Source organism: the organism of the source record quoted next, unplaced genomic scaffold, assembly GCF_019419815.1.
Source record: "Pyrus x bretschneideri cultivar Hongxiangsu unplaced genomic scaffold, Pyrus_bretschneideri_v1 Contig32, whole genome shotgun sequence".
NCBI lineage: Eukaryota > Viridiplantae > Streptophyta > Magnoliopsida > Rosales > Rosaceae > Pyrus > Pyrus x bretschneideri.
Window position 1 is genome coordinate 1,657,615 of NW_025999635.1, and position 23,112 is coordinate 1,680,726.

General features: G+C 37.8%; 3 protein-coding genes, 1 non-coding gene and 1 pseudogene across 6 annotated transcripts; 2 read left to right on the forward strand and 3 right to left on the reverse strand.

Moving 5' to 3' along the window:
- Positions 1-4,935: 4,935 nt before the first annotated feature.
- LOC103930025 lies at positions 4,936-5,540 on the reverse strand. The gene is made up of 2 exons (XM_048590761.1): positions 5,397-5,540; positions 4,936-5,254 (listed from the first exon to the last, which is right to left on the reverse strand). The coding sequence occupies exons 1-2, from the start codon at positions 5,472-5,474 to the stop codon at positions 5,165-5,167; spliced, it is 168 nt and encodes a 55-aa protein (XP_048446718.1). The 5' UTR covers positions 5,475-5,540; the 3' UTR covers positions 4,936-5,164.
- Positions 5,541-5,705: 165 nt separating this feature from the next.
- On the forward strand, positions 5,706-7,220 carry LOC108865757 (annotated as a pseudogene).
- A 1,169-nt stretch (positions 7,221-8,389) lies between these two features.
- TRNAC-GCA lies at positions 8,390-8,461 on the forward strand. The gene has a single exon. It is a non-coding gene; the product is annotated as a tRNA-Cys (tRNA).
- Positions 8,462-10,054: 1,593 nt separating this feature from the next.
- LOC103930026 (elongator complex protein 1) lies at positions 10,055-15,469 on the reverse strand. 2 transcript variants are annotated; one of them, XM_009339314.3, is made up of 5 exons: positions 15,232-15,469; positions 14,811-15,147; positions 11,480-14,522; positions 10,932-11,030; positions 10,055-10,832 (listed from the first exon to the last, which is right to left on the reverse strand). In XM_009339314.3, the coding sequence occupies exons 1-5, from the start codon at positions 15,388-15,390 to the stop codon at positions 10,517-10,519; spliced, it is 3,954 nt and encodes a 1,317-aa protein (XP_009337589.2). In that variant the 5' UTR covers positions 15,391-15,469; the 3' UTR covers positions 10,055-10,516. The 2 variants fall into 2 exon arrangements, with proteins under 2 accessions (XP_009337589.2, XP_009337590.2); XM_009339315.2 differs by lacking the exon at positions 15,232-15,469 and having other exon boundaries at positions 14,815-14,956.
- Positions 15,470-20,038: 4,569 nt separating this feature from the next.
- On the reverse strand, positions 20,039-21,187 carry LOC103930050 (probable WRKY transcription factor 24). 2 transcript variants are annotated; one of them, XM_048590846.1, is made up of 2 exons: positions 20,620-21,187; positions 20,039-20,508 (listed from the first exon to the last, which is right to left on the reverse strand). In XM_048590846.1, the coding sequence occupies exons 1-2, from the start codon at positions 21,063-21,065 to the stop codon at positions 20,325-20,327; spliced, it is 630 nt and encodes a 209-aa protein (XP_048446803.1). In that variant the 5' UTR covers positions 21,066-21,187; the 3' UTR covers positions 20,039-20,324. The 2 variants fall into 2 exon arrangements, with proteins under 2 accessions (XP_048446803.1, XP_009337617.2); XM_009339342.3 differs by having other exon boundaries at positions 20,039-20,505; positions 20,620-21,182.
- Between the last annotated feature and the right edge of the window lie 1,925 nt (positions 21,188-23,112).

Consider the following 23,112-nt stretch of genomic DNA (forward strand, 5'->3'; position numbering starts at 1 on the left):
ATGATAGAAACAAAATTTTGAAAGTGAATGATAGATTTTGGTTAGTTTTCATTTTGTATGTCTTTCCCGATACATTTCTTTTACATCTGCTACCATTCTTCCTCCACTCTTCTATATCCTTCATTTCTCTTATATTTACACTATAGGTTGGCCCAACTTAGTCCTCTCGTACTAGGATTGGCTCCTCTCAGTTCTACCTTTAATAAGAGTAAATAGAAGAATGTAACTATCTCACGATGTTCTAAACGCAACTCATGTACTACTTGAATCAGAAGGATACAACACAAAAATAAAAGAGTAAATTGTAGCAAAGGTCCATCAACCTTAATTAAATTGGAGCAATGGTCCCTCAACTAAAAATCAATTACCATTGGTCCCTCAACTCATCAAATGTGTAGCTATGGTCCTTTTCGTCAACTTAGTTAGAATTTTGTCATAATAAGTTATGTTGGAAGGACCATTGCCACAATTAGGGTCTCTCAACTCACCAAAACGTATAGCTATGGTCCCTCAACTCACCAGAACGTATAGCTGTGGTCCTTTTCATCAACTTCGTTAGAATTTTGTTAAAATGAGTTATGTTGGAAGGATCATGCATTGCTACAATTGGGTTAAAGTTGAGGGACCATTGCTCCAATTGAGTTAAAGTTAAGGGATCATTTCTCTAGTTGGATTAAAGTTGAGGACCAATGGTAATGGATTTTTAGTTGAGGGACTATAGCTGCACGTTTTGAAGAGTTGGGGGACCAATGGTAGTAGATTTTTAGTTAAGAGACCATTGTTCCAATTGAGTTAAAATTAAGGGACTATTGCTACAATTTACTCAAAATAAAATGATCATTTAATGACCCTTAGCATTTCCCTAATATTGATGTTATGTTTTAACAAGTTTTCCCACGCAAGTCAAGTTAAAACTTAATTTCTAGAATGGTCATGAGGATGGCAGCTCAATAGTTGGTGCAATTGGTAACAATTTTGGTCCAACTTTTCCAAACAACAGAAACGTGTCAAATGTTTGTGCAAGACTCCTAATGAAGCATTACTAGACCTGCACGGTACGATTGGACCAGATTGAAATTCCTTAATTGGTGTGAACTTGATCTGATTTAGGTAGCAAACTTTTGCCATGCATATATCTATAGATAATCTCCCAACAGTATACAATATAATATTATGAGTAAATTTGTAAATTTGAATCACATATTCAAGGAAAATGTAATCAACTTAACGAAGTGTCTAGATCCCTAACATACATATTTTAATATTACCTAACAAGAAAAAAAAAAAAACAAGATAAATTTGTCCTTCTATGCAAATATATAACAATACTATATATGTGTGTGAGCTGCGTGTGGGCATATTCTATAACTTTATTTGCAAAAGAATTCTACTTATATATAATAATCTGACCAGAAACAATATGCAAGGAACATGTTAATGGAGTAAGTGATGACATATGCGGAATATACAAATGAAATTCTAATGTAATATGTATAATACATGTAGTGTCAAGATTAGTTAGCAACTCAATTCTAAGCACACCAATACTGACATAACTATTTCTACAGTCCGAAAATGTTGGATTTTATTAAAAAAGACCTCAATACAATATATTTTGTTAAGTTTCCGAACGTAAAATTTCATTCTTCAACGCATTAGTTGGCCAAGTCTACAAGGAATTGGTAATTGGATTTATAACCTTACAGTCGCCATGGTGACGTCCCGAAAGCTAATCCTCAATTGCACTGCATATTTAAGTTTCTACATCGTTATCCAGTCGAAATTTCCATTTGAATCTGAACCGATCGAGTGCACTTCAAAGTCTGCATGTTCAATAATTTTTATGAAAACAATTTGAATAATTAACGGAGAGGAAGAGAGGGATACATAGGAAATTACTTAATAAATTAACGTATAAAAAAATCTCAGAAGTCATATTCATGTATTTATCAGAAACGGTCCTAACTCTCTGATAGTGTGGAAATTGGACTGGTATAGTATTGACTTAAGAGTTAAGACACCGAAATACTAGACTGACCGGCGCCAAATATTGTAAATACTGCAGGTCTTTTTGTCATGCTCAAAAGCTGGAAATATAAAGGTTGGACTAATAGGGAGTGAGCTCATGAAGCATGACTTTTATTCAGGTCTCCTTTGAACCAGAAGTTTGGAACAGTAAAACCAAAATCTCAGTTACATTTTATAATTTATCCTGGCTCTAAGAATCCCAGCTCCTGATGATATCATATTAATCTTTATTTATTTATTTATTTTTAATAATAAAGGAGGCGTAAAAGAAATTGGGAACAACTTTATTATGCTGACTTTTCTTTCCGATAATGTCATATCTTAATCTGTTATAATACTTGAGAAAGAAGATTCAAACTTCATTGCAGAAGGCCCAATGCTACATTATCAACTAACCTAACTCAAGTATGCACTGATTAAAAACATTATTGACTTAAATTAGTGATTATTGTATTTAACAACTGGATCATATAGAAGGTTTTTATTGAATGTATTTGCTACTGTTTTTGCTAAATTTCAACGTTTATATAAACCTCTGAGTTCAAAGTTGCCCGAGTGTATAACTTGTTGTACAACTTTAAACATTAAGTAATGTAAAATTATTGCTCAACGACTATATACTAACTAGGTCAAATTATCCACTAATTAAGTAATTATAGTTGCCAAGCCAATGGTTAAGTTGTTTAAATATGCAAATAAATAAGTTTGCTGTGAGCTCTCCACACAACTCCGTATTTTTATAATCAGAAAGCTACTGCTTTCCCGGAAACAAGTACTAGGGTTTGGATAATACTCATCTACGCTCTTATTGTCAGCCAAAAGGCCAAGAAAATACATCTCTAGTTAGGCTATAAATTGAACATTTATTTATTACCGTTTTTAACTTGGATTGCACGCCATAAGAGATTTTTAAATGTCACTAATTGTATATACCTAACAAGAGTTTGGACGGAAGAATTGCATGAGTGACATGGCTGCCTTAACCTAACTAAGACCTCCCTTAGACAAATTTTTGAAAGTGCCCGGATATTCAAGCAGGTACTTCACGCGTCATGAAATACTCTCTCATCACAACACGCATGAATAAGTTGTGCAATAAGAAAAACTCATAAATGTATAAAGTGTATACAATTAATGATAAAACAGATCGTCTCCTTTTAGAATTATTGAACAAGCAACAAGTTCAAACTTCAAATAGACTCCATTAAGTGTGAAGAAATGGTTTTGGTAGCTGAGCAATTGGTGCAACTCTAATACTCCTGTTTTCGTTTGACTCTGACCTCACCTAACAAGAGTGCAATGAATAAGAAGAACCCATTTTACACTTTTCTTGAACTGGATATGGCTTTTCGGGTCAAAATCTCATGCTTTCCATGTTGACTTCCCCCGCTTGCCCATCCTCATTGTTAGAACTGAACCAGTTGGGATTTGAGAATTTCGGTTTGATTTGATTACATGAAAGGGAAATAATTTTCGCACATCCTGCTGGCATATGCTTACTTTTAATTTTTAAACAATAAGTTAAAAAAAAATCAAGAGACATTGATGAATATAAAGAGTAGATATGCATAAAATATTAATGTGCGGAAATCATTCTCTATCTGAAACTGAATTTGAGGATGAATGATAATATTATATATGACGCACTTATATTCTCACATCATGCAAGGTTAGACTTGGCCAAGAAAATCATATTATGCTTCTGTCAAAATACCTAAAACCGCTGACCAACATAAACTTGAAGACTAGTGTGGGATTCTAGATGATCTGCTGCTAAGATGACATAATTTGTTTCCTCAAGCTTCCATGAAGTGATTTCAACAGTTTCCCAGATTGTAACTTCCTTGAAATTCATGTCTTCAAAAAGTTTAAAAAAAAAAAATTAAAAAAGAAGAAGAAAAAGGCTGGAGACTTTTATCTGGGTGATGAATTGTGATCTCACATTCACATGATGATAGCATGAATATTCATTGAGTCATCGATGACACGGATAGAAATTTGTTATCCCTAATCTACCAAGAAAATGTGAGAAGTTTACGACCATGCCCCAACGCGGATTCCTCCACCATCCCCCATCTTACCCCACCCGTGGAAGAGAGAACAGTTTCTAACGGAGGAGTTCAGAGAAAGGCAATGTTTCTGCAGAATATACCACACAACCAAGTCATCAAGCGCATATAGTATCTAGGAAGTCTTAAACAGTCTGATGAAGGCTTATCTAACGGCACCAACTCCTTCTAGTTCAAGGTTACTAGTTCAAAGCATCATCACTGCCATTCAATCTAAGTCACTGCTAGCTACGGATCCTACATGCGCACATCAACATACTACGAACTACTTAGAACCGCACTAGAAACTTGCGGGCAAGTAGAAATGACGACACTAAAAACTCTCAGAATCTATTGAATTTTTTATATGTGATCCATGTTCGGACTTAAAACAGGTAAATGGCAATCTCGAGGATGTCCTGATTCCTCATGGTTGTATAAGCAGCAGGTAACCTTCATGTTAAATGCAGGGAAAATTACAACTTCATACATTTAAAAGGCAAAGCTTGTCACCATTTGTTATCCCAAATAGAGCTATCAGAAAAAGCAAACATGTATTTAGGCAGCAACCTCTGTTATATATTAACAAAGAAAACAAACCAACGACATACAAGCACATTGGATTTAAAATTTTGCCTTCTTCTTTTCTATCAAATCAACAAAATTCATAAGAAAAAACCTTTAATTGTACATCAAAGACGCGCACAAGATCCTAATCTCAACATGACTGCAAAAACAACTATCCAAAACGCAAAACTAAGGCAGTAAGGTGGACAAAACCGCAACAACAACCATCCAAAACACAAAATTAAGGCAGTAAGGTGGACAAAAACCGCATAAACAACTAAGCAACAACCCGAAAATGAACTTTGCCTTTAATTTATACCCCACAATCACTTTATTTCTTTGCATATCACAATGCATATTGCATATGTCTACCAAAAGTTTCACATTTCAGTCGGATTACTAAAAGTCAAAGCTCCCAAGCTACACAATAGAACTCATAAACTAAAAACAAATTAAACTGGGAATTGTTTTGTTTACATACAAATTTTGATGTGCTTTCAAACAAATCTGTCCTGTTTTCGTTATTTTTCGGCATCACTGGTTTCGGTTTCGCTGAAACTGCCAAACTTTTGCTTGAAGGATTCCTGTCTCTGCACCCACATCATGTGCCCCTGAAAACTCACAAAAGCATCCAACTTGACTTCCACAACCAGTTCATAACTATAAGACTTACATAGATTATATATAGATTATATATATATTATAACACTAAATGTGCAGTCTCTGTGTGTGAAGAAAGAGATGTTGGTGTACCTGGAGAGCAGCAGCCCAAGCAATGAGGAAAGATGCCACCCAGAATTTCTTGTCGTTGAGGAGCTTCCTGGCTTCCATTTCCCAGAACCCTAACCCCCAAACCCCAGAGACCAATCTGGGTCTGATTCAGAAAGTGAAAACCTTGAGGAGGGTGGCGATAGGGATGATAAAGTTGGGCCTGAATCAAATATGGGTCTCTTAGTATTCTGTGGGCTCCAGGCCCAAAAGACTTCCACTTGAAATTACGAGTCTACAAGTCACCTCAGGAGCAAGCTCAAGGTGTTCCATGAATTATGGTCGTTTGTAGAGATGGCAAATTATCAACATATCGGTTGTTAAGGGGTACCCATCGAGACTCATTTAGTTTAATTTCACCTTGCACCGTCATCATCACGACCAATCTAACCTCTATATTATGGTAATATGTACCCAATAACAACGGTAATGAATTGATTTGCCACCTCTAGTCGTTTGGAATAAAGCTGATGCAGGAACCATGGTGGGTTTTTTTTTTTCCGCTTGTAGCATACTAAGTGACCTAGATCACAGTACCTGTGTTCATGGACAGATTATAAAAGAATGGGTGCGAGGATGATGTTGCGCGAGGATGATGTTGCTGTCAAAAATGCGCTTATTGGCATGATTGCAAATGCGGTAACATATCCTTAGCTGACATTCTGTTTAACAGAACCAAATTTATGAAGGATATGGTATCGTGGAATGTGATAATTCCGGATATATGGAGGGTGGATATGACAAGGAAGCTATATCTTCGTTTCATCAGATGAAATTAGAGAACTTTCATCCTAATTTAGTCACATTTGTCAGCATCCTTCCTGCAGTGGCGTATCTGGCGGCCTTAAAGAGAGGGCATGGCTTTTCATCTGCAGTATACAAACGGGGTTTCTGTCTAATACCCCTGTCGGAAATAGTCTCGTTGATATGTAAGCTAAGTGTGGACAGCTCAGTTTTTCAGAGAAATGGTTTAATGAGATGGAGCACAAAGACAAAGTTTCATGGAATGCAGTGCACGGGCAAGGAGTTGACGCAGTTGCACTTTTCTCACTGATGCAAGAAAGTCCTGTCCAAGTTGATTCTGTGTCATTCATCGGTGTTCCGTCCGCTTGCAGACACGCAGGTCTGGTAAAAGAAGGACAGAATATTTTTCAGGCCATGCATGAAAGCACAATGTTGAACCAGAGTTGGAACATTATGCTTGCTTGGTATATCTTCTAGGTCTTGCTGGTTTATTCGATGAAGCTTTAAACTTAATTAATACAATGCCAATGGAACCGGATGCTGGAGTCTGGGGAGCTTTATTAGTGCATGTAGGGTGCATTCTAATGCGGAGTTAGGAGAAATTGCATTGAGTCATCTTGTTAAGCTTGAGCCTCGAAATGCCGCGAATTACGTAGTTATCTGATATACGTGCTCATTCTTCTAGATGGGGTGATTCTGGCAAGACAAGATCAATGATGAGTGACACGGGGTTGAAGAGAACTCCGGGATGTAGTTGGGTAGAAGTTGAAAACAGGGTCCAGCCCTTTCAGGTGGGTGACTACAATTACCCAGCCCCAACTTGAGAGCTGAGGACTTGCACAGTATGTGAAATAACTTACTTCAGAAGATGTAAAACTTCGACTGATTGGAAAACTCTATGTGCTGCTGAAGTGCATCGCCATGCTGCAGGTTGCGAAGATGAGAAACCATGAAAAGGCTTTCAATGATGCTACTTGTTTTCATAATTTTGTGCTGGTATCTGCTCGTGCAAAGATCCCTGGTGACCTTGATGAGAGTTGCACAACTCCCATGATACAACTTTAAGCGATCACATCTTCAACAAACAAGATTTTGTCCTCGAAGCTGCCAAGTCTGTCTGCTCACTGCCCCCTGCAGTGAAAGCTACAGATTGTATGGAAACAACCAGATTGAACTGAGAACCACTCTAATAATCACCTTTCCTCTCTAACTTGTTGAACATTTCATTTTTTGTTGCTTTGGTTCTTCTAATTTATTTGCTCGAATAATTGGTTTCGATCTTTGTCACAACGAATGCTGCATCAATTGTTTTCGTTTCGTGTTGGCAGGTTTGACAGATATTGGCCAAGGACGAGATGGCTAAGAGTCACAGCTTGCTGCTGAAGTTGTATTCATTGCTCTAATGAATGTCACCAAGGAATAACAACGTTCCTTTTTGTCCTGGTGAAAGAGATTTTACTAACCACTTGGAGGATGGTGATATTTGGAGGAGGCTTGTACCAATGACACCAGTCTGAAACAATGGACTTGAATTGAGAAGTGGTTTGCTAAGACTTAAAAAAGGGAGAGAAATTAACATACAGCAAAAATGTTACTGTGACGGTATCTCAAATCAATAAGTTAATTTTTTGTGGAGTGTTTTAACTTTCTCACGTGACAGTGCATGATTGGTTTGAGATTAGTATTATTGTTGCATGGAAGGCCTCTTATCCATTGTTGTTGAGATTGGGCAATTAGAACTACTACTAAGGTTGTGAAATACGATTAGAGAAAAGATTATGTACCTACTCAACAAAGAATTGGATGAGAATTTTTTTATTGTAATGAAAAAAATAATCTAAAAGAAATATTCCGATGCCAGGAGTCAAACCTGGAAACTCTAAACCATGAGATATAGTGAGCTACACCGGATGATTGTGCTAATGTGTGAGGAAATCTTTATTTGAACTTTCATTTTCTTAGGTGTATGTGGATGCTCGCTCACGTGAAATATACAACTACTAGTTTAATTACGTATTGCCATGTTATTAAGTATTTTAAGTGAAGTTCTTTTCTTTCTAAGAGGTGAAATAGAATAACCCAGTTGAAGTGTAATGATTGGGTTATTGGCCATCCACCGGGTGTTTCAGGTATTTTAGCAACAAATCCAATAAATCTAGGTTTAGTATCAAAACTAGCTTTTTATGATTACATCTGGATATGTAATTAAACATTGTAAATGCATGAACATCCAAGGGTCCATAGCTCAGTGGTAGAGCATTTGACTGCAGATCAAGAGGTCACCGGTTCGAACCCGGTTGGGCCCTATATTTTATGATTCTTTTTTTTTTTTTTTTTTTTTTTCCTTTTTTTTTTTTTATGTTAGAAATCTGGTGAAAAACTTTTCAAAGCAAATATATATATATATATATATTCACCAGCGATGGCATTGTAAAAAACAGAACATGCATGAATTCCTCCCAAGTTAAAAAAAACCCAAATTTTTAACGAATTTAGTTTAATTACAGGTGAGAAAAACATAATCAAGTATCTGATATGATGAGTATATTTTATATTATATATTTAATCCCATTTTTAGTATATTTTGCTTAATATTTTGGAAGAATTTTGATACTTTGAATTGTATTTTCAATATAGGACTTTTGACTTCCTTTAGAGCAAAACAGGACCAAATGGACGAATTTTAAAGTAATTCCAGTTGGAGGACGTTTGTGAGTCACTTAGCTTGATCGTGTCAAAATATTATATTTTTCCACTAAGCGGTTATTTCTGGCGATAAAATAAAGGAACGATGCGCGGTGCAGGAATAGTGACGTTTTGGGCTTGACTTGCGTTTTTGGAGCTCAAGATAACCTCGGATGGGTTCGTGACCTCCTGGAGATGTGTTCAAAATGTTCTTATCTTTAAAACAATCTATCTTGGGCCGGATTTGGAAGAGATTTGAGGCTAAAACGTCTAGACGGTTTCTGTGCAGTTTATCCTAACTTAATTAGGACTTTATGTTTTAATATATTTTATTATTAGTTAGCTTCCTAGTGAAAATAAGAGACTTGGTTCTCAAGGATTGTGCGGCTGGCTTTTAGGACGCGCTTTCTAGTCTAGGACGCGCTTTCTTTTATGCAACTTTGGAGACAGAAAGTAATTGTTAGGGTTCTTGGAGATTTTCTACTTTAAGATGTTTTCATTCCTTTTATTCTTAATAATATTTTTTATGATTTCAATTATGAATATGCATAACTAATTTCTTTTGCTAAGGCGAAACCTTGTGCCTTAGCACGAATATGTAATTTTAATTGCTTATGATTGATTGCATGCACACTTTGAATTATTAAACATCGTGATTAAAACTATCTAATTGTCTTAATGTCTAATCACCATTAGGATCTTTATAAAAGTAATTTGATGCACTTTTGGTCGGAAGGTTCTCGGAAATTGGCGCTGGTTTCTTGTGATTAATAATTGTAATTTCACTTAAGATGAACACCACGTCTTAAGGGTTGCATGGTTTTTCAAAAGGTTTTCATAAAGCATAATGAGTATCTCATGTTCAGATTTGATCCGAACGTCCGAACGAGTAGCATGTTAAATATACGTTCTATGTTGGAGGTTCCAAGTAGAATATAAATTAAAAAAACCTAACATTCAAAGTGGCATGTGTAGATCATAAGAAATTGGTAAAAGTTCATAGGATTGCTAGGTGATGGTGAAACCCTAATGCTTTCTTAATTTGATTTCTTCAAAACTTTTCCTTTTCTTTCAGCTTGAATATTGCAAATTGTTTTATTTTTATTAATTAAATTCGTTTTAATTTAAGTAGGTCATAGAATCAATCATCTCAAATTTCTGCTTACAATAATTAATTAGAATTTGGTTTGCTTCGATTTATTTAATAATCCCTGTAGAGAACAACGTTGCGAGATCCGTTTATACTACAATAACCTTATCATTCTTGCAAGTATTATAGGAGTTTTTAACCCGTTTGCGTGTGTGGTAAATTCCCTATCATGATACAAGATCCAAACAATGAAAAACAAAATCGAGAATCACTTGCTTCTCCGATGAAATTGCCTTTCCTCACCCCCTACTCGTTTGCTTCCCACGCCTTTCGCCAACCAGCGTCTAGATAACAGCATGCGCGAAACTCCGCACAGCATGCAGATAACAGTTTTCTGTGTATCGACAATCTGGAGCCTTTCCAGTGCAAGGGATTCGCCAGATATCATACAAGGAAATGTCAAATTTCTCTAGCTTCAAACAAGCTACCATCTACAGGCATCGTATGGACATTTCATCCATGTAAGGAGCCTGACCAAGCTATGTCTCGAAAGATTTTGTAGTTACAAAGTTACCGAACTCCCTTGTTAAGGGGAAAGAAATACTTTATATCGCCAAAAGAAAGCCTCGGAGTTCTGCACTTCACTTCGGATAATTTGTGTGTAATGATCCAAAGTCTGCGAATGCTCGTCTATGTTATCACTGGATATTGTATCTTCTGTTAGTTTGACTGCTGCCATATGAGACAGTTGAAGGTTTTCCCCAGCCCTTTGCAGCTTCCTCGCGATTTCAACCTCGCCAAGCATCACAAGCGAAAGTAACAAAGACTTTAGCTCTTGCAAAGCTCCAGTCGTTAGAGACATTCCCTTCAAGTGGTCTGCCAGGGCCAGTTCCTCGCCAGGACTAAAATGTCAAGTAGTTAATTTATTAGCAATTGTTAGCGACCAGAACAGTAACAATATTGGAAAAGAATCTCTTAATCTTTTACAATAACAATCATACCTGCCGGGGCGGATTTTTCCTCTTTTTCTCTGGCGCCTGGCATCTCTTGCCTTGCTGGCTGCACTTGATCGGGTGGAAGTGCCAGAGCTACCCCTGGTCCTGCACATGAGATTGGAAACCAATTAAGACTGATAGTACAAACTACAGGCATTGAATTCAATGTGAGAACCATCCTCCACAATACGATCTTTGAAGAAAAGGCTCAAAAATAAACTGAAATGCAACGTTCCAAAGAAGTAAATGTAAGAAATAATGGAAGGTGGAAAGAACTGAGGGGAGACAGCAGCTGTGACCATCCTCAACAAGACGACATTGGCTGAAACAATATATTGCATGTGCGAGAACGAAACTAAGCTATTGATTGAGGTATAAATTAATAAAAAGTACAGGGAAAGGGTGCCCCACCATCTGGGTCCGGGCACAGAAGTGATAATCAACATATTATGACCCTCTGATGGAGAACCTTAGTTACACAACTAAAAAAAAACAAGATGCAAAATCTAGCCAAAGAGGAAAAGCTATATGAGAATAAGATGTAAAATACATACCCCGTGGTGTAAGCACTCATTCCACTGTAATTACTGCTAGCTTCTGAAGCAGTATCATCGTCTAGATCGTCTATTGACCGTTCCTCTGACTGGATTTTTGCTGCAAGAAGTAACCTTCTTTGTCTTAAAGCCAAGTATCGAGCCAAGTACTTCCCTACTTTCTCCAAACCTTCCTCATATTCACCAACGAGCAAGCTTGCACATTCCAAGGATGCATTCTTCACATCAGAGACCAAATCCTGTCTATTGTGCATTAAAGCGACTCTCAAAGCCTCCTCCCAATCCCTGGCGCTAATCAACAAATTCATCCCATTGTTAACGTCACCACAATACTCCAGAGCAATTTTGGCTGCTTCCCTTGGTTTACCAAGTGCTTGAAGTTCTTCACAAAGCTCATGAGCCATTTGCATGATCTCATCTTCACTCAGTTTTAGAAGCCCAGCAACTGTAAGCACCTTACTCCAATTACCACAAGCACGGTATGACTTCAAAGCCTTCTCCAAACTGGAACAACACAAATAAGTGGCAGCAGCATCATCAAAGCATTTTTCACCACTAAGATAATCTCCCCAGGCCTCGAGGACTTGCTTCTTCTTGGCAGGATTAGCAATCAATTGATGTCCCAAGGGGAAAAGTTGAGGATTTTTCCTCATCAGATTCAGAGAATCTGAGTAACAAGCGTCTCCTGCAGAAACAATGTGCTTGAGAGCTTTCTCAAACCTGTGCAGCCTAAGGTCAATGTTATAACGCATTAAAGTAACTGGCATCGATTCCAATTCTTGAAGAAAAGGAAGGAACTCCTTAGGGTCCCGCTGAGAGTTCAATGCCACCATAGCTGCAAGGTTCAAATCGTAAAGGCCTAAAGCAGCTTCATACACAGACTCAGAATCAGATAACCACAGGAGATGCTTCAAAGCCTCTTCAGCAGAGGGGTACGACATTCTCCTTTGGTCATTGGAACCTGACAATTCCATTTCACGGATAGCTTTTATTCTCTCCAAAGCCTCATCAAGTGCAGGGGGGTCACTACGAGCTAGAGTGGTTAAAATGCAAAGCTCCCTTGCAGGAACTTCCAGTGAATGTTCCTCAAGAGCCTTCCTTATGGCCAGAAGCACAGAAGATATCTTGTTATTCGAATCAAAACCCTTGGAGTCATCTTTAGCTTCTTTCGGGAAGGGTAGAGAAATAAATTTTTTATACAGTGTCTCTATAATGTTTTCCTTGTTTATGGCACAAACAAACTCAGTTATGTAGTTCAAGTTATTAACCTGCTTGACAAATTCTGAAGCTGATTGGAGAAACACTTGCCAACCACAATAGTCAACAATGACATTGAAATCTATCCTATGCCGCCTCACCATGAGAAGTGCGTCTCTGAAGCGCCTCTGTACCAATGCATTGCAAATAGAGGCCAGGACCAATTTTCTTGGATAAATGGATTCTAGGTTCCCCCGATTTGTTTGCAAAATAACAGCAGCTTCGTCTCCATGCAGGACCCCAACAACTTTTGCACCTCTTTCCCATATGTTTATGAAGTCTCCATGATCTTCTCGTTTCTTGTTTCCAGCTTGAATGGGTTTCTCATATTTTATTTCCAACTCTCTATGAAATATATCTGTGATGTCAGCAATAAAAAGGCAATCCTGCTTAGTTGCCAAAACTATATGTGTGATCACTTGGTCATCCAAATTTGAGTACAGAGAGAAACCGCTGCAGTTGTTGCACATTATCTTCCCATTGACGTGCAGCCTACAGCTCTCATCAAGTCCAAAAATTAAAGGTTCCAATGATCCACTGTTTCCAACTAGAACCACACTCATAGAAGGGCAAGTTGATGAGAAACTCCAATCATGTTTTGGAACTCCTCTAGGAATACCGAACTTTGGGACATACTCGTAAACCTTTCCACCATCAAATTGGACAAATGCCGAACCTTTTCTAGCAGGATTAGGAGCAATTGAAATAATCATCTCTTCTAGAGAGTTTTGGCCGGCAACTTTTGCATGCCAGCCTGAGCATGTCCCTAAACCAGGGACATGATTCTCAGAACATACAAGCTCAACTTCCTGCAAATAAAAGCCTGCGCCATCCTCACTTGATGTAGTTTGAGATAAGTAATTACTATGACTAAACCCATAGTGAGAAACAGCAAGAATTTTATGTGGGTCCAACCATGTCATATGCAAAAATGAACCAAATGGTGATTCAGAAATGGATGCTTCAACGGCAAATTCTTTGCCTTCTAATTCTTCCCAAGTATCAGTGGCAGGAAGCTCAACAACACATAAAGAACCATCTGACAGAAAAGCAGCCAAACAGTTCTTAGAATTCTTGGAATAGAAAGCAAAGTCCCGGACAGCACTCAGGAATTTAAGGCTGAATAAGTACATCGGAGGTGGCATTATGTATAATGAAAGAGGCGTTACAAGTATCTTGGAGTCATCAATTACTAGTGCAGTAGAGTCATCCATCATAGCTGAATTCCATATGAAGTCATACGATGTAATCTGGCCGCCAAGAGTCCAACATAACAACTGCAGTGACTTTGTTGGATTCCAGACAAACCTCACTCCATCCTGTCTTGGGTATCTAATTTCAGATTTCAAGTACCAGTGGTTGTTACTGAAATACCAAACCTTGACGCACTCATAGTTTTCACATCGGACAACGGCAGCAAGCAGATCTGAGCTGCAATTCCACTTGAGAAATTCTATGGTTGCATTTGTTTGCTCATTGATGCTAAACAAGTTTCTTTCTAACCCATTCCTCTCAAAGAAAACTATTGAGGGGCACTCATTTTCCGATTTCCTATCATAAACAGCTGCAATTTTTGCTCCACTGGGCATCCAGTCCACAACTGATCCCATGAACGACTTTGATTCAGATACAGCATGCACTGCTCCCGAATGTCGCTCCCAAATTTGAAGCCTCTTAAGCATGGATGCCGAATCCTGCACCTCACTTAGGGTGACAAAGTACTTCCCATCACCTCGCCAAGAAATAGGGCTTTCAAATTTGAACTTAGAAGATAATTGCTGTTCACCTGAAACCATAGTTTTTACCAGTCACTAAATATCCAAATTAACCAAGCCCATGTCATACACAAACGATAAGTGGACACCAACAGAAACCACGGATATCCTCCAAGTAAGGAGATCATGTGGCCAAATTAAAATGACCAAACTACAAGTTAGTCCTAAAATCTGATTCATAAGATTATCTTTTACCACACATTGCTATAATGTTATTTCTCTAACAACTAGCAAACGCTAAGTACAAAAGCAAAACTGAAATACCGAAAAATCCACGAATAATGGAAAGAGGCCCTTACATACGTGGTTGCCATCTTCCGGTAGATCCTCAAGCACGGTCTCGTACAACAAATCCCAATCCTGAGTCATCACCAGCACCTGCCCAGACCCAGTAGTTATGGCAAGGAGGTCACCATCCGGACTGGGGGCGATGCACTTGACACCACCATCCACACCACCGACGACTTGGGTAGCATTATCATCCACAGAATGCAGCAGCAGAAGCCCGTGGCCAGTTCCCACCAAAAGCACCTCTTTCTCCATGAGGTAACTAAATGAAGTGATGAAGTCCTTGGGATCCAATTCGATTTGATTAACTTGCGCCGATATCGAGGTTTTGCTCCACGCCCTTTCATTCTACACCACAATCAATTATCAAAATTAGGGTTCCAATTAGAACAAGAAAATCAACAAATCATGCATACAAACACACACACACACCTGGATGGACGAGAGGTGAGTGGCGTAAATGTTATTGTGGGAGGAAGCGAAGAACAAGCGATTCTGCTCGATGTCGAATGTGGAGAAGAGTATGAACTCCTCCTCGGATTGTAAGTGGAGATTCAGAGAGACCTCCGAGTAGAGCTTCAGATTATTCATTTTTTTCCCCAAATCTATGGATGCAGTGAGGGTTTTGAGGGTTTAAGAAGTAAACATCGAGAAGACGCGACAAACGACGTGTCGTGGTTTCGGAGAGTTTTATCCTTTGAAGAGAATGTAACTCTTTTATTTATTTATTTATTTTTTTTTTTTTTTAAGGAGGATTGAATAATTTATATTCATTTATAAGGAGGGGAATTCGAAATGAAGTAGGTGTTTGCTCTGTTTGCGACTCTTCTACAAATTAATTAATATTAAATTCATGAATATTTATAACACAATCTCCAACTTATGGGATAAAATTTAAAATATAAGCTTTAAAATCCTTCCAAACCATCTTCAATCATTGGGCTAAGATAAGTCTCGGAAAAAAATATATCTTTAGGCTAAATTTCCCCCAAGATTTAAGTCTGGCTTAAATTATTTTGAACTCACCAAACTGTCATATTTCAAATTTTTTTTTTGTTACTTATAATCTAACAGCTATGATCAAATGAGATCAAATATAATGGTAAAAAAAAAAAAGATTTGACGGACCAAAATTAAATCTAACTTCTAAAATAATTTAAGAAATTATTTAAATCAATTTTAACTTAAAACTTTATAAATACCTATGTATTTGTATGATTTTTAATTACTTATCGAAATTTAGAGTAAATTGTAGCAATGGTCTATTAACTCTAACTCAATTGGAGCAATTGCTCCTCAACTAAAAATTCATTACCATTGTTCCCTCAACTCTTCAAAAGGTGCAGATATGGTCACTCAACTAAAAATTCTTTATCATTGGTCCCTCAACTTTAATCCAACTGGAGAAATGGTCCCTCAACTTTAACTCGTTTTGACAAAATTATGACAAAGTTGACGAAAATGATCATAGTTACACATTTTGATGAGTTGAGGGACCCCAATTGTAGCAATGATCCTTCCAACATAACTCATTTTGACAAAATTTTGACGAAGTTGACGAAAATGACCATAGCTACACATTTTGATAAGTTGGAGGACCAATGGTAATGGATTTTTAGTTGAGGGATCATTGCTACAATTTACTCCGAAATTTAAATATATTTTAGATTAAAATGTTCATAAAAATAAATTAAAATTAATAACAAATATTTTATTTTCAAAAAAGTTACCGAAAGAAAAAATTAAACTAAAATCATTTTTTAATAATTTCAGGCTAAAATTTTAAGCTATAATGGTTGGAGTAGAAAACAACTTTTGGGATATGGCTTAAATTTTAAGTTTATGCTTAAGGATTAAGCTGAGATGGTCTACGGATGAGAATTCGAAATTGAGAGTGTATTTGCTCTTGTTTCCAACTCTTCTATTTTTAGGTTTAGCTATTTTAGTTGTTTTGACAAAACAATATTTTAAATTATTCCAGTACATAAATAAGTGTATAAAATAGAGTTAAATAGATGCTAGACCCACCTCATTGTCCTATTTTTCCATCCAATTATAATCTTACCTACCATAAAAAGTTAAAAAATTGAAATGTTATTTTCCACCCACTATTATCCAAAATAGCCTGTAACTATTATTCTTAAAAGTTGAAATGCTATTTCACCAACAATGAAGTCTCTGAAGACGATAATCTATCAGCAAATGAATAACCCTACAAATGCTCTACTATTGTGATTATGCACTTCAATAATTACCATCAATATTTATTCATCATGTTGATAATTGGAAAGAACATCCACACTTTTTTGTTCCAAAATTCATTCAATCCTCATCATTTATGCCTTTTTTGCGAACTCGGCTTACATATTATCTATTCATTTCACAACCCAGTGTAAGTATAGGGTTCATGTTAATTACTTTTTCGCATCCAACCTGTCACATCCCGGCCCAGGTGGGACCACTTCCCGGGCCCGCTCCACCACCGTAGCACGATATTGTCCGCTTTGGGCTTACCATTCCCTCACGGTTTTGTTTTTGGGAACTCACGAGCAACTTCCCAGTGGGTCACCCATCATGGGATTGCTCTAGCCCCCTTCTCGCTTAACTTCGAAGTTCCTACGGAACCCGAAACCAGTCAGCTCCCAAAAGGCCTCGTGCTAGGTAGGGATGGGAATATACATTTAAGGATCACTTTGAAGGAAAATTTGTGAAAAACATGTTCATTTAAGCAACATCAATAGCATGCAATTAACAATTAAAGGCGGAATCATGCTTGTATGCACTTAAACACAAAACATTACCCATGAAATTCAAAGCCTAGTAGATAGGTGAACCAAGACTCAACTCAAAACAAAGTGAGTTGAGAAATCAATACCTTTGTAGATTCCTCTTTGCATAAGCAAAGGCTAATCACCCAAAGAGAGGGCCTTCATTCCTTGCATCTTGGATCCATGGATTTGGATGGATGAAAAGGTTTCTCCAAGTTCCCAAAATTGAGAACCTCTAAGTCTCCACACCAAGGTATATTGTAGAAGAAATGAGTGACCTAGAGGAAGTAAGATTGCTAGCTATTCCCCTCTAGATTGGCCAAAATTTTTGAGAGAAAGGAGAGCTTGTGTTCTCATCCTTTCCCCAAAAATAACCCTTAGTAAATTTTAGGCTATAAAGTCCTTTATATAGTCCCTTCAAATAAGTGACCTAATGGACCAAAAGCCCTATTCTTTTACACATGGCTAGCCTATAGGTTTATTGGGCTTTCAAGCCCTTTGTTTTATTCAAGTTGTCATACAACTTGAGTTAATGGGCTTGACATTCAAATCCCATTGGGCCTTGCGGCCCAATACTAACCCGAGGTCTTTTAACGAACTTATTCGTTTGATTAATAATCATATTAATTAATCCTTGCCATAAATAATTAAACCATTTAATTATTCTTACTCATCTCCGTTGAATCTTCAATCTCTACCTTACACGGTGTACGATCCATTAGGTTCCTTTTAGCGAGGCAGTGGGCGATTCAAACTCTTTCAAATCGATTGTGAATTGAAACTTACTTTCAATTCTCCCGTTAGTGATAATACACTTTTAGGGCTTCCACAAACCATGAGTGACACCTAGCAGCATATCATGGTTACCCAAGCTAATCAGAAGAGGTGGAGAACCTATTCAGTTTAGGATTACAAATGCAATACGGTCTTTCTCTAATACAATACTCTTGACCACATTGTTTGGTTTGATAGTTTATTCATGTCTACTATCCAATGTGAATCTTGTACTTATATGATTACCTTGAATGTGATCTGGAACGCATTCCAACATCTCATTCATACTCTGGCCAGAGATTCTAAATCATATCATAGAGTATTCTCCCTCAAACAGTTTGAAGGTTAGAGATCCCTTGTTGCGCATTCACTTGCCTCCATGGCTAAGTGGCTTAACCCCAACGATGCCGTGGACACCCTGATAGAGTGACTTTGACATAATCAAAGATTAAGGACCTAACCACAAGACAACTGTGATGCCTCAGGTCAAAAGACTAATTTGCATTATCCCAACCATGAGTTCTCATATGACATGAATATGAGAACTCTTCGTTGATCGTGTTCAGTGAACTCATTCTCTATTGAGCACCTACGTACTTGTCTTGATGTCACACACACCAATGACTCGAGACTAGTCACTCTCCCTGAGAGAAGACATAGCACGTACTGATCTTAACGGACTGTCAATGCCCAATTGACAATCCTATGATCAGGAACGTTTAGGATGTGTCAACGAAAGAATGGTCTCATGAATCTAACTTCTTTAGATCGCATTCTTCCAATCACATATTCCTTGGACTTATCGTTTAAGCATATAACATTTATATTAGACGGCTCAAACAATAATCTTTGCCCTTTAAACTACATTAGTTTGAAATGTCCGTAAAGTATCATCATATGATTGGTTTTAGGGCACATTTCCAACACACTTCCCTGGGCGATGTGGGATGTCACAATCCACCCCCTTAGGGGCCCGACGTCCTCGTCGGCACATTTCCGGCCAGGGATAGGCTCTGATACTAATTTGTCACATCCCGGCCCGGGTGGGACCACTTCCCGGGCCCGCTCCACCACCGTAGCACGATATTGTCCGCTTTGGGCTTACCATTCCCTCACGGTTTTGTTTTTGGGAATTCACGAGCAACTTCCTAGTGGGTCACCCATCATGGGATTGCTCTAGCCCCCTTCTCGCTTAACTTCGAAGTTCCTACGGAACCCGAAGCCAGTGAGCTCCCAAAATGCCTCGTGCTAGGTAGGGATGGGAATATACATTTAAGGATCACTTCCTTGGGCGATGTGGGATGTCACACAACCTATTATTATTCTATATCTTTTAAGGTTCCTATCGGTCATTTTACAGATTGGCAAACTTGCAATTAAACATTTTATTAAAAGTGGATGGGGAGATAAGACACTAAGGTGAAGACAACATCACTATAGAGTTATGCAAGTTTCAAATTTCAGATCGGATTCATAGTACTAAATACATTCCAATTCCTATCCAATTTTTTTTTTTTTCGGATTTCAAAATTTCAGTTTTGGAATTAAATCAGCCGAAATATTTTGAAATATTTAGGCTCAAAATCGACAGGAATCGAATATTCCTAGCTATCCAAGTTGCACCCCTAGGCGGGACTATCCAACAAACGTCTCACCAACTTCTTTGCCCCTTTAAAACATTGCCATTGATCAATAAATAAATAAAAATCACACAGCTTATCATATATACCATGTAATACAAGAACGAAACCAATGAGGATCATCTTTCGTTAGCATTGATGATTTGATACATCTTTCATTTCTTATCTCTTTAAGTTAAGGGATTAATGATAACCACAAGTTTGCCAATAAAAGCGATGCACTTTACATGAACAAATAAATATGATTATATATACATATGATATGTATATATATAATTATACATATATGTATGTATGTATGTATGTGTGTATGTATATACTGAGTATAGAAATCATTGATTCATTAGAACCTAGCTGAGAGGAACTGCATTTGCTTGAGAAGAGGAGTTAGGGTTTCCATGAGTTCTTCACTTGGATGATTGTGAACTCCTTCATACGTTGTGACGACGATGCTTGTGTCGTTTGATAGCCTCTGGACCTGCTTCTTCACACTGCATGTGTTATGTGTGCATCGATAGTAACTCCTACACAAACACATACGCACGCATGAATATATATACATGTTAAATGTTAATTAAATAACAAACTGACACAATAGAAAGAATTAAACTAACTGAACCAAAATAATTAAACCAAACCTGGGACATAAGGTGTTCTTGACGGCTTTCTGTCCGTACTTTCTCCAGCGGAAGCCATCATCAAGAATATCATCCGTGCTTCGAGTATGGAATGCAACCCTAGGCCGGCTTGATCTTCTTGTATAATTCCTACTACTCGCACCGCCTTTCCTTCTATTCGAACCCCTTATTTCTTCCGCACGATCACCCGCTTGATCATGATTATTATGAGTAGTAAGTAGGTCACCTGCAGGTTGATCACCAGAGAGGAGGCTGATCCAATCAATGTCGGGTGGAATCTGGACTTGGTGATGATGAGGATATGGAGGAGGATGAGGGTTGTCGAATAGGTTGATCGAGTGAGATGATGATGAGGGTGTAAAGATGTTATTTTGGGGTGGGAATTGATATGTTGGTGAGGATGATGATGTTGCTGCAGCAGGAGATGGATAATACTGGTTTTCCATACATGAGAGAAAGAGAGGGAGAGAACTGAGAATGTTTGGTGATGGAACTTGGATACTTACATATAAGCTTTCAACCAACGTTGAAAGGTGGGGGAAGGTGAGAAGAGGTTGGCTGACCCACAGTACTACTACTGCGTATGAGAGAGAGAGAGAGAGAGAGAGAGAGAGAGAGAGAGAAATGAAAGTTGGACAGAGGAGGCTTAATTAGCTAGCTAGCTTAATAAGGGTTTGATCAATCTCTAATTTTACCCTGTGAGGGGTAATGTATGTGTAAAGCCAACTACATCTCAACTACTTCTGTTGAGCTGCCCTTAATGAATCTCATTCAAAGGAGAGAGAAGCTAGAGAGAGACGTGCCTTAATATACATATCGTTATCATCAATGCTTTTCATTGCATGCATATATTTTCACTTGCATGCTTCTCCTCTCCTCTCTCCTCTCTCTCTCTCTCTCTCTCTCTCTCTCTCTCTCTCTCTCTCACTCTCTCCCTCTCTCCCTCTCTCTCCCTTTCTCTGTGGATAGGCACATGCCCATGCATGTCAGTAACGCAGTGTGTGAGCCATGAAAAAAGTTGACGTTCTACCATAAAATTAATTGGGGGAATAGCCCAATTTATTTATAAGCCTATGTAAGGTCTCTCCTCCCATTAATATGAGATTCATTCTAAACATGTCTCCTCACATGCGGGATTCAATCTCATTTACCTATTTGCAAATTTTTTCTTTTTACCGTAGAAAAATAGTATAAACTGTTTGATGAACTTTTGCAATGCTCGTAAATCTCCAGTCCTTAAATATTTTTCGAGAGAATCCCCGTCTGGATCTATTCAAGTGCATGCATCTCCTCAATTTCCTGCGCTTAAACCATTGAAATTTTCTCGGGAAACAATTAGGTTCACCAAATACGTCTGACTTTGAACAGAATACCCAAAAGCTTGTACATGATAACTTAATTAAACTGGGTTTTGGATAACAGTGATGATTCAAGCCCAGCAATGCAGGTGCTCGAATGGGCTTCCCTGCAAAAACGGTTTAATCACAATGCTATACGTATTTTTCGTTTGTTTTGCTACTGGGTTTGGCTGGAAATATTGAGGAGACGGAGGGGTTTTGTCAAAATATGTTGAAGGATAGGTACTCACCCGGTGTCGAAGAGGCACGTTTGGACCTTGGCACTGATTGATGTGCTTATTAGATATTGCAGGCTAAGTAAGGCAGTAGGGTGCTTGTGAATTTGAAAGCACAATGCCTTTGTTCTGTCTGGAAAACAAACCGGATTCATTGGTTTATGAGGTTCTGTTTAACAACCATGATTGCTTGATTGTTTGACACTAGTCAAAATCTGATGAGATGAGTTAGTTTTTGTTAGTTGCAAATAGGAGTGAGTTAGTTGAAGAGTACTTGAGTAATTGTGATGTATTAGACTACCATATAAAATCTTGTAAGAGACTTTGAGATATATCATTGTGTAATAAAAGCTTTACATCTCTCTCTCTCTCTCTCTCTCTCTCTCTCTCTCTCTCAAAACCTCTCCTGCTAATCGAGTGTTCTTTGATTTCTGTTGTTCTTCATATTTTCCATATTGTTATCACTGTTACAGTGTTTATGCAAGAACCTTAGATTAGATGATGTGCTATATGTTTTAGGTATGATGGAACTGTTTCTTCACAAATTATAAGATTTCATGGGGTATTCACATACTTTAAATTGTTCCCTTTTTTTTGTTTTCTGGGTTTCTACACTTATTTTCCACTCATAAATTTTTTTTCAATTTTTCAATTATTTGAAGATATCTTTGAATGTATTTAACTGGGTTGGTTCGTTAATTGTCACTGCATGTTCAATCTACACAACGCTCCTCAACATCACCAAAGCAAAGATATTTAATTATTTGGCGGTCCTCCTGCTTTCTCTCAAAGAGGCCCCTTCAAGGTTCTAGATTTCTCTCTCAAATACGAAAGAATTTTCATCAAATTATGCACTTTGCTAATGAGCAATGAAAAAGCATTAAAGTCATGAATGAAGAATGAGCAATGCATACGTAAGA

What these genes read in the sequence shown, in the direction of transcription:
- LOC103930025 (XM_048590761.1), bottom strand. Translation starts at nt 5,474, where the DNA reads ATGGAAGCCAGGAAGCTCCTCAACGACAAGAAATTCTGGGTGGCATCT. An exon ending in CTTGGGCTGCTGCTCTCCAG is followed by an intron (nt 5,255 to 5,396) that starts GTACACCAACAT and finishes GTGAGTTTTCAG; the next exon opens with GGGCACATGATGTGGGTGCA.
- LOC103930026 (XM_009339314.3), bottom strand. Translation starts at nt 15,390, where the DNA reads ATGAATAATCTGAAGCTCTACTCGGAGGTCTCTCTGAATCTCCACTTA. An exon ending in CTCACCTCTCGTCCATCCAG is followed by an intron (nt 15,148 to 15,231) that starts GTGTGTGTGTGT and finishes ATTGTGGTGTAG; the next exon opens with AATGAAAGGGCGTGGAGCAA. An exon ending in GGAAGATGGCAACCACGTAT is followed by an intron (nt 14,523 to 14,810) that starts GTAAGGGCCTCT and finishes CTATGGTTTCAG; the next exon opens with GTGAACAGCAATTATCTTCT.
- LOC103930050 (XM_048590846.1), bottom strand. Translation starts at nt 21,065, where the DNA reads ATGGAAAACCAGTATTATCCATCTCCTGCTGCAGCAACATCATCATCC. An exon ending in AAGAACACCTTATGTCCCAG is followed by an intron (nt 20,509 to 20,619) that starts GTTTGGTTTAAT and finishes TATGTGTTTGTG; the next exon opens with TAGGAGTTACTATCGATGCA.